The sequence below is a fragment of the Neltuma alba genome, unplaced genomic scaffold (genome assembly GCF_004799145.2).
Source record: "Neltuma alba isolate B1F8T4 unplaced genomic scaffold, ASM479914v2 tig00004620_pilon, whole genome shotgun sequence".
Taxonomy (NCBI): Eukaryota; Viridiplantae; Streptophyta; class Magnoliopsida; order Fabales; family Fabaceae; genus Neltuma; species Neltuma alba.
Window position 1 is genome coordinate 16,197 of NW_021633791.1, and position 15,807 is coordinate 32,003.

The 15,807-nt window shown below is 37.5% G+C and overlaps 2 protein-coding genes across 2 annotated transcripts; both read left to right on the top strand.

The window, feature by feature from the left end:
* Nucleotides 1-1,193: 1,193 nt before the first annotated feature.
* Nucleotides 1,194-2,942, top strand: LOC114745337 (late embryogenesis abundant protein ECP63-like). Its single transcript, XM_028933495.1, has 3 exons — nt 1,194-2,419; nt 2,535-2,602; nt 2,746-2,942. The coding sequence occupies exons 1-3, from the start codon at nt 1,241-1,243 to the stop codon at nt 2,915-2,917; spliced, it is 1,419 nt and encodes a 472-aa protein (XP_028789328.1). The 5' UTR covers nt 1,194-1,240; the 3' UTR covers nt 2,918-2,942.
* Nucleotides 2,943-9,044: 6,102 nt separating this feature from the next.
* LOC114745344 (sulfite exporter TauE/SafE family protein 4) lies at nt 9,045-12,718 on the top strand. Its single transcript, XM_028933500.1, has 12 exons — nt 9,045-9,342; nt 9,470-9,629; nt 9,909-10,109; nt 10,252-10,313; nt 10,504-10,552; nt 10,813-10,868; nt 10,973-11,059; nt 11,159-11,209; nt 11,320-11,559; nt 11,646-11,739; nt 11,934-12,074; nt 12,166-12,718. The coding sequence occupies exons 1-12, from the start codon at nt 9,169-9,171 to the stop codon at nt 12,246-12,248; spliced, it is 1,398 nt and encodes a 465-aa protein (XP_028789333.1). The 5' UTR covers nt 9,045-9,168; the 3' UTR covers nt 12,249-12,718.
* The last annotated feature ends 3,089 nt before the right edge of the window (nt 12,719-15,807 follow it).

Genomic DNA, 15,807 nt, shown 5'->3' on the forward strand with positions numbered 1-15,807 from the left:
GTACCAGGAGGGCGGGGAACAAGTCCAACGTGCAGCTGCACTTTTCTTTGTCGCATGACCGTGCGAAGCCTGAATCATTCCAACTTCCGCGTTCCGTGTCCCCCGAGACAAGTTATTTGGAATGTAACCGGGTCGATATTGAAATTCAGTTCATAAAAATTGAAGTTTATGATAAATTGTCGGAATTGACCCTTGCCTCCCACTTGACCATATTCTTGCCCGTGTAATTACGCCACATTGCGTGTCTTTTCCTTTCGGGTCCCCCCCTATTTCGACGTGCTTTTATTAAATAAGCTGCACTGCATTTTGTAACATACGTACCCATCATATTAATGTTAGTTAAGATATGATAAAATTTATGTAAAGTTAGTACAAATTTTGATGCTGCTATTAACACATTGTTCGTTGCTTAATTATTTTTTATAATCCTTGCCTTATGTGTCAACAATGGTATTTTAATATTTTCATATTTAGATTTTGCATTCCTTTTGTATATATTCTCATCGCTTCAAATACTATATAAAAATGTTTAATTTCTTAACCTATACTAAACATCATTTTCCTACACTCTCTTCCATTTGGTTCCACTTGTCATTACTTATCAGTGTTCGATATATGTACGGCATATATAAGACGATAGCATCGTTTATTAGTACTTGGAGGTATAATCGCTTCCTGAATTCAATGATTCTCTAGAGTAGCTGGCATTTAAAAACTCCCAGCACTCGTGCAAAAAATGAAAATTATCCACAGGAAAAGATATTCCCAGAGAGGATCCTTCAACCAAAAATTGTCCAAAATGATCCGGATCGGAGCGGCTTTGACTTGCTCCATAGCCAAGCGAAGCCACGTCACTGCAAGCGTGGGCCATACGCTTTCTCCTTATCAAAAGCGCACCGTCCTTCCAAATTAGACAGTATCTTAAACTTGGTCGTCCTGAGCGAGCCTTAGATGTCAATACCCAGAAGCATCTCTTATCACCGTGTCACATCATTGTCAAGCATGGCTGCCAAGTGTCCCTTCCCCGTCTTCCAACACGTGGCACTTCTAGTTTCAGCTCATTACGCGTGTCACAACCCACTAAATACATGGCGTATTATATATTACACCCAAATTGCTCCTTCTCATGCATATGCCAGCACCATAAGAAATCGACATCGTCCAGCGAGTTAGTAATATCTGTTTTCTTGCTGTGTGCTTTTGTAATTGCAGCGCTCGAGGAAGTGAAGCTAGGAGAGCAATGGCGTCAAGACAATTCGAGGAAGAACGAGCCGAGGCAACAGCGAAGCTTGCGGCCAAAGGCGCTGGGGACAGAGAGAGAGAACGCGAGGAAGCAGGGATTAATACGAGTTCAGAAAGGCGATTCAAGGAGGAACGTGCGGAGGCAGCCTCCAAGTTAGCTGCGAAGGACCTTGAAGATGCCAATAGAGCAAGGCACGAAGAACTAGGTGATCGATACCAGCAGCAGCAGAAGCCTGGTGTCATCGGGTCTATGTTAAGAGCAGTGCACGATACATACGAACACGCAAAGGAAGTTGTTGTCGGAAAGAGTCACGAGGTTGGCGATAAAGGAGGAGAAGTGAGAGATATATCGGCCGACAAGTCTCGTGGGGTTTATGATTCGGCCACTGAGAAGGCTAAGGAGTACAAGGACTACACTACAGAGAAGGCGAAAGAGACCACGGACTACGCAACTCAGAAAGCCAGGGAAACTAAGGATGCAACCAAGGAAAAGGCTGGAGAATACGCAGACTATGCGGCTCAGAAGGCCCAAGAAACCAAGGACGCAGCTAAAGAAAGAGCAGGGTACACTGCAGATAAAGCAAAGGGAGCTAAGGACGCGACAATGCAGAAAGCTGGGGAGTATACAGACTATGCGACTCAGAAAGCCAAGGAAACTAAGGACGCCACAGTGCAAAAGGCAGGGGAGTACAAGGACTATGCAGCAGAGAAAGCCAAACAAGGAAAGGACGCTACTATGGAGAAGGCGGGGGAGTACACAGACTATACAGCTGAGAAAGCTAAAGAAGGGAAGGACACTACCGTGGGGAAGCTTGGGGAGTTGAAGGACTCCGCCGCGGACGCTGCTAGAAGGGCTATGGGTTACTTGGCCGGAAAGAAAGATGAAGCTAAGCAGGTGGCTTCGGAGACAGCGGAGTCGGCCAAGAATAAGGCTGCCGAGACGACGGAGGCAACCAAGCAGAAGGCTTCAGAGGCGGCCGAGTCGGCTAAGAATACGGCTAATGAGACGGCCGATGCGACCAAGCAGAAGACACAAGCGGCCATCAACAAGGCGGCGGAGACCAAGGAGGCCACCAAGAAGAAGACCGCAGAGGCGACGGAAGCGGCTAAGAATAAGACTGCAGAAGCCACTGAAGTAGCCAAACAGAAAGCTGCAGAGACAAAAGAGAATACCAAGGTCTCAGATAATGTTTATGTTAATGCATTCATTTTATATTATTTGACTCTTGTGCAGATAATAATGGTTGTTTAGGAAAAAAGGAACATGAAATGACGCAAACGTCGACATGCAGGAAAAACTGAGTGAAACAGACGAGGAGGCAAGGCGGAAAATGGAAAAGCTAAAGGTGCAAGGAAAAGAGTACAGGGACAAAGCAAGCCGAAAAGCCAGTGAATCCAAGCTCGAGGGGGATGGGTAAGATTCATTATGACTTTGATATGTTGATTCGACTGTAGAATGATATTATGCTTGAAAGATAGAAAGATAATGGTTGGAAATGACAGGGAGAGGGAAGCGAGGGGACAGAAGGTGGTGATAGATGTGAGAGAAAGCCGGCCAGGACAGGTGGCGGCTACGCTGAAAGCATCGGATCAGATGGCGGGACAAACCTTCAACGATGTGGGACGCTTGGATGATGAAGGCGTCACCCGCTCCGACCGCCGCGAGAAAATGTGATCCAGGCTTGCCACTGTTAGCGGACACATACGCACACATATTTATAAATAGCAACAACTAATGTGTCCTCGGTGTTGCTCCCTTTTTGGGATCCCATATTGCGTTAGTTACATTCTACGTAAAGCTTTTCTTTTCTTGAAATAAAGAAAAAAACAGGTGTTGATGGTTGTTTCCGGCTATTTGCTACGGCGTCTGAATCTATAGTGGATCTCTGGGAACGACCAGTCTAAAAGCCGAAGCCAACAGAACGAACCGAGCCCATCGGCCTAAAATTAAAACGAAAATTAAACGGGTTCGCCCGTTTAAACCTGCCATTTTATTTTGTTTTTTTATTCTAAATTAATTTGAATATTAATATTATTACTGTGTTTATTCTTTTTTTAAACCCAGAAAGAAAATTTTAGGAACAAAAGAAGCAAATCACTCACACTCATTCATGATAATCTTGAGATAAAATGGGGATTGTGGTTTTGGGTTAGGGATTAGATAATTATAAACAAAGGTATAATTTATTTTTGCTAAAATTAGATTAATAATTATTCTACCACAACTTTCTTTTAATTTATTCTTTTTCTAGGAAACTTGTGAGAATTAAAACAAATGTAAGAATAGGAGAGTGTGCGTAATGAAGACACATGATTTCATTTGAACTCTTAGTCAGAGTTAATTGATTTTTGAACTTTAAAATTTTGGGATGGGGTATTATGTATGAGTACGAGCATTGGAAATTAATAATTGTACAGCACCAATCAAATTTTAAATGTTAATAATTTGATTTGTGACTGTGATTAGTAATAATAATGAATTTTAGTTAGGCCAAAAATAAAATTGCATGAGCCCTGTCCATTTATCAAATAAATTCATGCCCTTGTGAATATGAAATTTCTAAATCTAACATCAGGGGTGTCTATATTAGCGTTTGAATTTCATTTTTCTGTAAAAAAAAAATTCATTAGAAAGAAAGACATTTTATGATGTGTTTTTCTTTTTCTACTTGTTTTTTTTTTTTACCAGCTTTTCTTTTTCTACTTGTTGACAGCATTATGCCTTGCTCTAAATATGAAAGAAGAAAAGCTCAAGGAATTGAGTATCTATTACTCCTCCTATCCTTAATATATGACCTAATTCTTGAATTGTTTTTTGTTCTAAATGTAAGACCTATTTCTCATATTTATTAATTTTTTCTAAATTACTCTTATAGATACTCTCTCAACCATAATCAATTAGAAGAGGGAAATGGAGTATTAAGAAAAATGATTATGGTGTTTTAAGAAAAATGTGTCACTTTTCTTATAATTAACTAACTTATCTAACCTTCTTAATCTAATCAAATTAGTTAAACATGTCTTATATTAAAGACTGGAAGTTATATTTGTAATTGTAACTTGATTTTGACAAGTTTATGTGCTGACAACGTTTGTGTTTATACCCTAATTTTGATAAGTTTATATTTTTAATTATGAATTTTATTATTTTATGTCCTTTTTTTAAAATATCTAAAAAATAATGATTTTTTACTAAACAAGCTTAAAACCCGCGGGGTTGGTCTTAACCTGCGAGTTTAAGGGCCAGACTTTAGGGGTGTTTTTTAGAAGTCTGGCTTTAAGCCCGGGACCCTAAAAGGCCAGCTCAATCCGTTTTCTCAGTGCTAGACTAGTCTTTAGTTTTCTGAGCCATCGATCATAATTAATTAACTAAATGATTGGTGACGATGATGTAGGATAAAAATAACATGGGCCCATGAAGAGCCCATCTTCATGGGCCTTGTTGAGTCCAGAAGGAAAATGACTGGACCTCTCATAATATTCCCACTTTCAAGCTTGTCATTCTCGTCACTCCGTATAGCAGCTGGATATTTCGTATTTGGAATGGGACTTCACCCGTTTACGCATGTTGTTTTTTGATATTCGTCATATAAATTTTATTTAAAAAGTACAATGAATATATAATTTAATTAAAAATTATATATGTATTCAGTATAACATGAATTGTATCATGGAGTGACCAATGCTTTTTTTTTTTTGTCTTCTATTTAAAAAAGGTGGCTAAACTGGATCATGCGTAAACCGGTCAATGAGTGGTTAGGGAGAAATGGCACACTTCATGATCATCGATCTCATGAATATTTTATTTTTCCTGATATTTTGAGTGCTGCAATTTTCCCTTTCCCATTCGTATGAAATATGGAAGAGGGGAAGAAAGCATTTTTCACTTGAAATGAGACAAAATAGGGGGGGGGGGGAAGAAAGGACAGGCGTGATGACAGCTTAGCAGACAATTACAAATAGGAATTGGCATCCTAATGGTCCACTTCCGCTATCGTAGTTCACTGCCATACGGCTCTCTGGCTCTCTGTTCTGAATGTATTGAACACCAGAGAAACCAAACAAGTCCATTGTCAAATTAATGAGAACGTGACAAATACAGTAATATCAAATTGGATTGATTGATGGCGGATCTAGGAGTTAAATTTCATTATTATTTTTATTTATTTTTTGAAGCAGAAAATACTTTTAGAAGGCAATTATTAGTGTAAATATTTACCACTAATTTAAGATGAGATGTCAGTTCCTGGAACTTGTTTCTTGCTGTATATGATCGCAGGAAGCCTTGTTCCTTCGTCCTTACCCTGTTGGCCATTTGGCACGGTCATATTTGGGTATGGAATTGAAGTTACGAAAATATTTACTTGCCAGCATGAAATTTAAAAATTTATCAATTTTAATTCTAAAAAGCAGGGGGAATTTAGACATAAATATCTCATCACATAAAATTAGTATTTTATTTTATGCTGAAATAATAGAAATATCTCTTATCAAGATATCTGAGTTTTTAAAATTCTAGGCACTATCTCAGCACAAAATAAATAACTAATTTTAAAAACATGACATTTAATTATTTATACAAATTATAATTACATCGGGGAGATATTAAATAATCAAGCAAAACTGAATATTATTGTATTTCCTTGGTAATAATCACGAGGTCCATTCACCCACCAGGAGAATGAGATTTGCTTCTCTTTTACATGGGAAAAACACCAATTCCTTAATAACCTAAAATAGCATGTCAAAGTGTGACAAAATAGAAATGTAAAGATCATAATTATTTATGAATTTCATGCTATAAAAAAGACTCTGCAACTCTTTAAATATAACACGCTTATAAATAAATTGACGATACCTTTTTGCTTCACGTGTACACTAGGCATCAGGATTCAGGAGTTAACACTCAGTGGTTAGAAATAACGACAATGCACTGTTACTGGGGTAAAAGCACGAGAAATAATGTAGAAGCTATGTAGTTAAGTTACGGCTAATTCTTTTTATTTTTTTTCAAAACCAGAAAAATTAGAACACCGGGTGATGATGCTATTTATGATGACATTTTTTTGTGAAATTTTTGAAATATTCACAGAAAAACGGCGATTGCAATATTTCCTTTATATGATTTCTATCATTCCAAGAGAAAAGACGTTAATCCCATACCTCGGTCTTTATTTTCCTCATGGGTCTGATTGACCAAGTATATAATCTGAACGGATTAATATATATTTCATGTAGAGAATTACAATAAGATTCTAATAAAAAAAATAATTACAAAACAAATCTTATGAGTTGTTATTAATAATTATTTTTTTACGATTTTATTATAATTCTCTCTATTTAATATTTGATCCCATAGACCTGCGAATCTGCCAACTCACTTTCAAAATTGTAAATTCATGGTCTCGTGGTGCCGCCTGTGCGTAAGATTCTCAGCCTACCCTACCAGGCAAAGACCCGAGATCCAAAGCCTAGGTGGTATTTATTTATATTACCCCCATGGCCCCGTTTCTTTTTATTTTTATGATTACGGCTGTTGAAATCTGTTCATTTGATTCAATCATTCGGGACGTGAAAGACCATCATCGAATGCGCCAAACTCTGATCAGGCCGGATACAAGGAACCAGCAAGGCCGCGTTTCATCGTAGTGCTGGATCAATCATGTTTGGTTTTTGTTTCACTTAATTTATCAATTCATACATTTTGACTATGTTTTAACTTTTAATAATTAACTTGGATGGGGACATAAAGTCCACTCAATTAATTTTAATTTGTCCAAATCACGTCCTGAATCATAGCTGGTGTTGAAAACGTGGTTTTAGTGCCAGCGGCAATAACTTATTGTGCAAGAAAACTCTAAGGCACAATTGAGACAGTAGACGGATGAAAAATGACAGTGCAATTAATCGGCGATTCACACAAGTTGGGGTTAAACGGAGCAGAAGTTTCCCTTTTTGGGGGGGGGGGGGTTGGTGAGGATGCAGCACACATGCACTTTTTTCTGGCCTAAATCTTGTAGCCGCCAAACACGGAGGAGCTGATATGTTCTATAATATTATAATCAATTAATCATCGCTTGTCCCACATGTATAATATAATTAATTATAGCCATGTTTTTGACAATAGACAGTGAATATCCACCCACCGGAATTTAAAAAGGTAGCCCAAATGCAGGGTCACTGATGCCTTTCCGGCTCAAACTCAAATCCCAACGTTATAATGGAGTGTCCCTTTTGGCCTTTTTTGGCATTCGGACGACACTTTGACAGAAAAGACTGTTCTATTTAAAGCGAACTCGGTTGTGGTATGAAGTCAGCGATCTTGTTTCGTGATTTGCTTCTAATAGTCGTACTTTTGCGACGTTAATATCGTTCAATCGATCCAAAATAACATTTCTGCAAAGCTTGTCCTCACCTTAAACATCATTAGTGTTAATTTTGGTTCAAAGGGCCACGTGATCCATATTAATGTGCCTGTGTATTTTGTTCTCCATGCATAGAGGCGCCAGTGGGCCATTGCCTTTTTATCAAATGACACTGCTGCTATAGAAATGGTAACTGTTGTCTCACATCTTTCTTTTATAGGAAGTGATTTGAGAATGCGAACGGTGTCCTTTAAGCATAATTTTAGAGTTGAAAGAGAAATTAGAAGGACAACTCAAGGTTAATGTGAGTCATAGGCGTTCTCATTATTTAAGCTGAGCGCTGAAAATTTGATTTTCAATTATTCTGTAATAATGAATCAGTTTCTAATATTACCAGATCCTACTTCTAGCCTCTCTTTTTTTAAAAAAAAAAGAAAAAGAAAAAAAAGTTAAAGGTATTCTATTGATTATGTAAAATGACCACTTGACTTGTTTCCAAGTCTTCCCACTTCAAGGGCTGTGTGTATAATGGTGAGTTAGTTTTTTCTTGTTTTCTTTCACCTGCATCCTGAATTAGAAGTGGAAACAATATAATGCTAGAAAACAGAAGAAAAAAAAAAGCTAAAACGAAATCCGCGTTGAATCCCGGCAAAAAAAAAAAAAACAAAACAAAAACGAAAATCTGCCCAAAAGACGGGAAAATGGCGCACATAAATGAGGGACGAAACAAATTTTCGTGGAGAAAAGGACACAACACCGTGGCATGAATTCGTCAAGAAGAGAAAAGGCAATGGATATGCTTCAAAGCGGGCCACTGCTCTCTCTCTCTCTCTCTCTCCCCTCTCTTATAATTCATGTATTCATTATATGTTTTCATGCAAAGTTTAACCTCATAAACTCATATTTTTAAAAAAATTTCAGAAATATTCTTAATACCGTTTGGGTTATAAAACTCCACTGGAGCCACTATACTTACTTGACCCCAAGACGCGAAGACCTTCCGAAATCGTCTGCACTCTTTCTGTATTAATTTGTTGCCGGGGGAAACCAATTTTGTTTGGGGGAAAAAGGAGGGAAACGAGTTTAGAAAGGACTTGGGAAGATACTCCAGGCTCCAAAGCTGACTGAAAATCGAAAACAAAACTTGCTGAATTAAAAGATAAAGATGGACTGACCAAAGAAAAGTGTAAACTGTAAGGAAAGTCACTACCAAACCCTTCGTGAAATTGGAGGTCCATATTAAAAAAATACTCATTTCGGCCGCAAAAGAAACAAACTCGGAAACTAACAATTCTGCTTTATTAACAAATATGGCCCGTGGAGTGATTGGGTTTGATTTGTCCAACAACAAAAGGACACGTTGCGTGCAGGTGATTTAGAATTGGGCGAGGCGGCAACGAGGGGCCAGGGCCGTGAAAAATAAAACTATACCAGTAAGCCTGTGAGAGATATGCATGTGAGAGAAGCAGCTTCGTCGCCGTTAAATATCACTTGGGCCGAAGGGATAGCTCCTCTATATTCTCCGTAAATCATTCATTCTTCGCCACATTCCTTGGTCGCCATGCCTATAGCCACAACAAGATTCGTCTTCTACCTTCTTTCCGCCTTCTCTGCTGCTATCCTATCTGCGTTTCTCATCATCCATCAACCATCACCCTTTTCTCTTTCTTCCTCTAATCCCCTTTCCTTTCAATCCCATGCGCGCTACGGATCCGAAACCGAGCGAGTTTGGCCCGTATGTCCCTCTTTCTCTCCTCGCAGCTAGATAATTATTCTGGTTATTATATGTAGACTCCTAGACTATATATATACATACACACGCATACAGGATAGCGTTGATTAATTCGAACCTGTGAGTGCAGGAATTGAAGGCGAGTTGGAGGCTTGCGTTGGCGACGTTGATTGGATTCCTAGGCTCGGCATGTGGAACCGTGGGCGGGGTGGGCGGGGGAGGCATTTTCGTTCCCATGCTCACTCTGCTTCTTGGATTCGACACCAAATCGGCGGCTGCTCTCTCCAAATGTAATTTTCAGTCTTCCTTGTCGTGTGTCTCTGTAATTCTGTTTTATGTTTCTCTTTTGCTAATGCTGAAGCTGACATGCTACTTAATCTACAAACGGCGAACCCACGATTCCCCAATTTTTTTTTCTCACCATTTTCTCGGAGACGACGTTTCTGTTTCCTTTTTTTAAAGAAAAAATTGAAGACTTCGTACTTCCTTTAGACTGATTTTAACCATCTCACTACTTTTCAAGTTGGTGCTTTGGGCTGTAATTAATTTTGCCGCTGGGTTTGCTGCAGGTATGATAATGGGGGCATCGGCATCGTCAGTTTGGTATAATCTGAGAGTGCCACATCCGACGAAAGAAGTTCCCATATTGGACTATGATCTGGCCCTTATATTCCAGCCCATGCTTATGCTTGGAATCACTGTGGGCGTCGCCCTCAGCGTTGTCTTCCCCTATTGGCTCATCACTGTTCTCATCATTATCCTCTTCATAGGTGTCTGGCCGATTTTGTTCTTACTCAAACTCCTTAGATGCTTTGAATTGAATTGGACGGCTTTTTTGCCTCAAAATCTCTGCTGACCCAATATTCTTTTTCGTTTTTTTTTTTTCTTCCCCCGATTTTTGTTTGGTCGCAGGAACTTCATCCAGATCTTTCTTTAAGGGAATCGAGATGTGGAAGGAAGAAACTATTCTGAAGGTCAGTGTTTTTTTTTTTTTTTCAATTTTCTATTTTTGTTAAACAAGTTTAGTTCTTCATTTGTCTGTATGCACACATGTACATAGACACGTACATGCATTTATATGTACATGTGACAGAGGCTTTAGTGACGGCAACTCATCCTCGTTTCCTCTTTTTTTTTTTTTTTGGTCTTTTGCCCTCACTGCAGAAAGAAATTGCCAAGCAACAGGCGACCATGGTGAATTCTCGTGGAGAACGTAAGACAACCGTACTTCAACTGACAGCTGGACACTGATTCATTTTCGGATTTGCTTAATGCATCTATTTTGTAAAGCCCCACAAAATATTGTCTCACCCAACCAATCATTGAAGTAAAAGCAAAATGAGAAAAAGCGCTATAATTATTGCACATATAATTACTGTTTTGCACAGTGTCCGGCTGATGTATGCTGCTGATTGCCATGCGCCTTTAATAGCTTTCTCTGATCTGTGACGGAATCTCTTGAAATCCATGCAGTTCTAGTCGACACGGAATATGAACCGTTAATACCCAAAGAAGAGAAATCACCCATGGTCTGTAATTGTTCTGTGCGCTCTTCTGAATTTTGTTGTTTCTTAATTTATAGGCGGCACAAACTTATCACTCATTTGACTCATTTTTCGCTTAAATCCTTCAGCAAATTCTCTGCTTCAACCTTAGGTGGAAAAGGATTTTGGTGCTAATGATTGTGTGGGTTTCTTTCCTGTTGCTTCAAGTCGTCAAGGCAAGCCTCTCTGTTATTTCCACGTACACTATTCAATTTCATATTTGGGCTAAAACTTTTTATGTGTGTGTGTGTATTTGATATTGGTCCATTGTGCAGAATGAAGTGAAGGCGTGCAGTGCATGGTACTGGGTGCTTTTCTGCCTACAGGTTAGATGGCAGGACACATTCACATCTCATGTGCTATTTGACTTGTTAGGTTGTGGGGTATTGGTCGGGACAAAATCACCAATAACTTTTTTTTTCTCTTGATACTCCAGTTTCCCATCGCACTTGTGGTGTTTGGGTATGAAGCAGTGAAGCTGTACAAGGATTACAGACAGAGGATAACTACAGGCAACCCGGAATCCATGAGTCAGGCTTCAATAGAATGGACTGCTCTTAACCTCGCGTTCTGCGCACTGTGTGGCATCTTAGGGGGTACCGTGGGAGGCCTTCTTGGTTCTGGAGGTGGCTTCATTTTGGGCCCTCTTCTTCTTGAGATTGGCGTCATCCCCCAGGTACACAGAGGGCGATCACATGTCCTTCAAGCTCTTCTCAAGCCTTTAAATGATTAACTGAGGCTTATATGGTATCTGTATCACAGGTTGCGAGTGCAACAGCAACGTTTGTCATGATGTTCTCTTCATCTTTGTCGGTGGTGGAATTTTACCTTCTCAAGAGGTTCCCCATTCCCTACGGTAATTTGCATTCAATTCTCAACTCTACTTGGTCTTAAGAAGGACAATGGATTAAAGTTTCATCCCTAATCTCACAGCTGTTACTAAATGCACATGGACACGTCCTGATGTATGTTAATTTTTGTTCCAAATTAAAGTCCAATATTTGAATTTTTATGGAGGAGTTGGGCCTCTGTTCTGTACATGTTTTGCAGCGTTATACCTGATATCAGTGTCTATTTTGGCTGGCTTCTGGGGGCAATTCGTGGTGAGAAAATTGATAGCAATACTTAGGAGGGCATCCCTTATCATATTCATTCTCTCTGGCGTCATTGTTGCCAGCGCTATAACCATGGGTACTGCAAACCAACTAACATCTTGCTCACATATTTCTGAAACGTCTCAACTTATACTGACATGGACCCTCCTTTTTTCCTCTCTCCCCAGGCGTGGTTGGCGCTGAAAGTAGCATTCGAATGATACGCAACCATGAATTTATGGGATTTCTGGGGTTCTGTAGCAGTCAATGACATGTAAAGAATGAAGAGGGTATAGTGAAGACCTTGTAATTCATGGAAAGATAAGAAGAGCACTGGGGAATGTTGGTCAACGTCGAGCTGACCATCATGGAAGATCCTTGGTCATATGCAAGTGACAAGGACCACATTGGCCCTTGTCTCGTGTGAAAATTCGTTTGTAGATTATGTGTGTTGGCTCAGAACTGTTGGTCAATTCCTAATTGACCATCATGTACGGAAGCTTCTTGATTGTTCCCCAGCAATAAGGCCGCACTCTGCGTCTTCCCTTGTGTGAAAATTTTATTATTCTGCAGATTGAGTATTAGGTAAGATTGTTGGTCATTGCCTAATTGACCAGCTTCTGAGTGGAGATTAGTTTGGTGGTTGAGTGTTGGCTACTGGCTAACACCTTCCTCATTATTGTATTCTGTTTCCAGCTTAAAAATTAGAAAAAATAAAAAAAAGTGAAAAGTTAATGTCTACGGCCTTGCGTATCTCAAACATCTGATGCTTATGCCTTCAAAAGTATGCAGATCATGCAAAGTGTTTGATAATTTATTAGTGCTTGTGCAGTGACAGTATAAAAGGCGTTTCTTATTTAAAGTCCCTTTTCGGCCTAAAGCAAAGCATTTGGGAAAGAGAATTTGTATGGGTAAAACAGGCTTCGTCTTTAGATCTCTGGATTGATTATTGCTATTGTCGTTGTTGTTGTTTCCTTGACCTTACCTTCGGATTGATTAAGGAAATAGGAAGGGCGATTAAACAAATGTTGATCAGATCTTGCATCTTCATATAGGCCAACGGCAGAGAGGCGAGGCACGTGGTGAGGTCAAGGATATCGGGGTTAATACATCGGAGCATTAATTAAATTAAATTCTCTTGACTCCTGAAAAAGCATTCCAAGGTTGGAATCGTCTTCCGCCCGGTGCCCTTCTTCTCTACGTCTCCTCCACTCCCTTTCAATTTAAATTTATTTATGTATTTTTAAAATAAAATTATAGAAATATTTTTATGATTTGTGGATAATGAAAAATAATTTAAAATAATTAAAATTATTAAAATATTTAAAATATACTTTTATTTTTAAATATGTTCTTGTAATAAATAAGAAAAAGGATAAGAAAAATGTATAGAGAAAGTGATGGGAGAAAGTATGACAAATAGGAAAAAATAAATAATTAAGAGTAAAATTAAAAATTGAATTAAATATTGAGACCAACTAAAAAAGTTTAATTAAAACTTATAAATTCCCAAATTTAAAACAGTAACAACAGGGTTAGACTTAGAGAGTTGGAAAAGGAGAGCGGATTTACAGAGATGAAAATGACTAAAAAAAACTAAAAATTACTAAATTTTAAATCAGATTTAATAACAATATTTTTATTTAATATTAATAACACTAAATTTATAAATGATAATAAAAAAATTTTAACATTTTTTTTTTATATTTAGTAACTTTTTTTTTTTCAATTTTCGCTTAGAGGGGGGCAGACAAGAGATGATTTCTCCCGAGTTTCTTTTCTTTTTTTCTTTTTTTGTTTTTTGTTTACTTGGATTCCTCCCGAGCTTGTTGCATCGCTGTCCCAGCTGGCGGCTTCCGAGAAAGGACCAAGTAAGGACAAGAAGTAAATGAGTACGGCATGGCCAATTGCGATCTCGTACTTATGTGTTGTCAAGTCACAGTGACGAAATAATACTCGGCTGCCACTAGCAAAGAAATTTTGTTCCCATTTTACTTTCACAAGATTGCCTATGTTTTCTTGGAATCAGTTTCAATAGCAGAGGAGACTCATTAATGAAATTTATGTTATTTAAAGGCAGTTTTGATAGTTTAAATTTAAAATTTTTTATTGATAATTTTTAAATAAAAATTATTTTTTTAAAAAAAAATGATTTATTATATTTATTTTGAATCATGTATCAATCAAAAGAAAAAATTTAAAAAAATAAAAATATAAAAAATTAAATCTTAAGTTATTCATATTAAATTTAAACTGTTCAAATTTAATTATAAGCATTTTAACTAAGATATTGTAAACAGTAAAAAAATAATTACCAAAACCCTACACAGTTTTATCAAAATACTACACTTAAAATTGTTTATATTAAGAACAAGTTTGAAATTGTGAGAAACTTGTTCATATCAAGATGAAGTTTAGCTTTGCATCTTGCCACATCATCCTATTACTTTTCTCAAGCTAAACTTCATCTTGACATGAACGAATTCCTCACAATCTCAAACTTATTCTTAACATGAACAATTTTAAATGTAATATCTTAGTAAATAATTTTTTGTTGCATAGGATTTTGCTAATTTGTTTACTATTTACATAATATTAGTAAAAAAACTTTTGATGATAAGTATTAGAACTAGTTCATATTTTCTTTGCACCTATTTGTTGGTTTTTTTTTAACTAGTCGCACGTATCGATAAAAATAATTAAAATTGGTTAGTAGTTAATGTTTTCTTTTCTTTTTCCCGGTCGGTTATAATTATAAAGGACATCCTTGAAAATAATTTGATAAGTGATTCAGGCATTTTATAACAGCTTGTATTAAAGATTGTGGAGGGCTTCTGAAATAAGTTTTATAAATAGACAAGAAGTCAAAGACAGACAATAGAAGAATTGGCAGAGTATAATTTTAAGATATAAATTCTATATGTAGTCATATTTTTACCACAATAAACATTTCACGTTTTATCCCACCAATCAGACTGATCATATGAACTGTGGCATGATATCATACCCTGTCAGCGACTAAACTAATATTCATAATTGATCAACTGCTTAAAATGTCCTTTCCGTCTCTCCCTGCCGATCCTTTCACGAGATAAAAAAGCGAGTCAGTTACTGAGCACTCTCTTGGCAGCTCATTTTCCAAATATCGAACCTGATATGTACGGCTGCAAACTAATTTAATTTCTTCACCCTATATCGCCCAACTACGCTTAAGCGTCCACGTAGCGAATGGCAACAAACAAAAAGAAAAAAAAAAGAAAAAGAAAAAAGTGTCGACATAGTGGCCTGAAGTTATATTTGATCCTACATGTAAGTCATCAATCTACCTTTTTTTTTCTCAAAACATTCTTACTGATTGCAAAGGAGTTATACTGGGAGATAATTTTAATTATCCAACGCATATCACTAAAAAATGATATTTTATGAAGACTAATACATATTTATGATAAATAATCAACTTAAATAGTTTTTTAAATTATTTTTTTTCCTTGAAATTTTTAAATTAGTTGTTTTGCTATTATGTTAAGTATTAAATGTAGTACTGTGAACATCAAATAATTTTGTTTCCTCAACAGTAATGTTATTATTGAGGAAATAAAATTCCTGTTTTTGTTTTTGTTTTTTCAGCCCCCGGGGGGGTTTTACAAGATATTTGTCGTTGAATTTGGCATCAGGTGTTCACACAGGGGTCTGGATTTTTGGGCGGCAGCGACCCACCCTTTACACATGGATCACGCCCTGCTGATAATAATGGGTTAAGCGATTTGATGTTTTTATATTTAATTATGTGTGCGCTCTTCCTAATCCTAAATATTACTCATATTTAATAT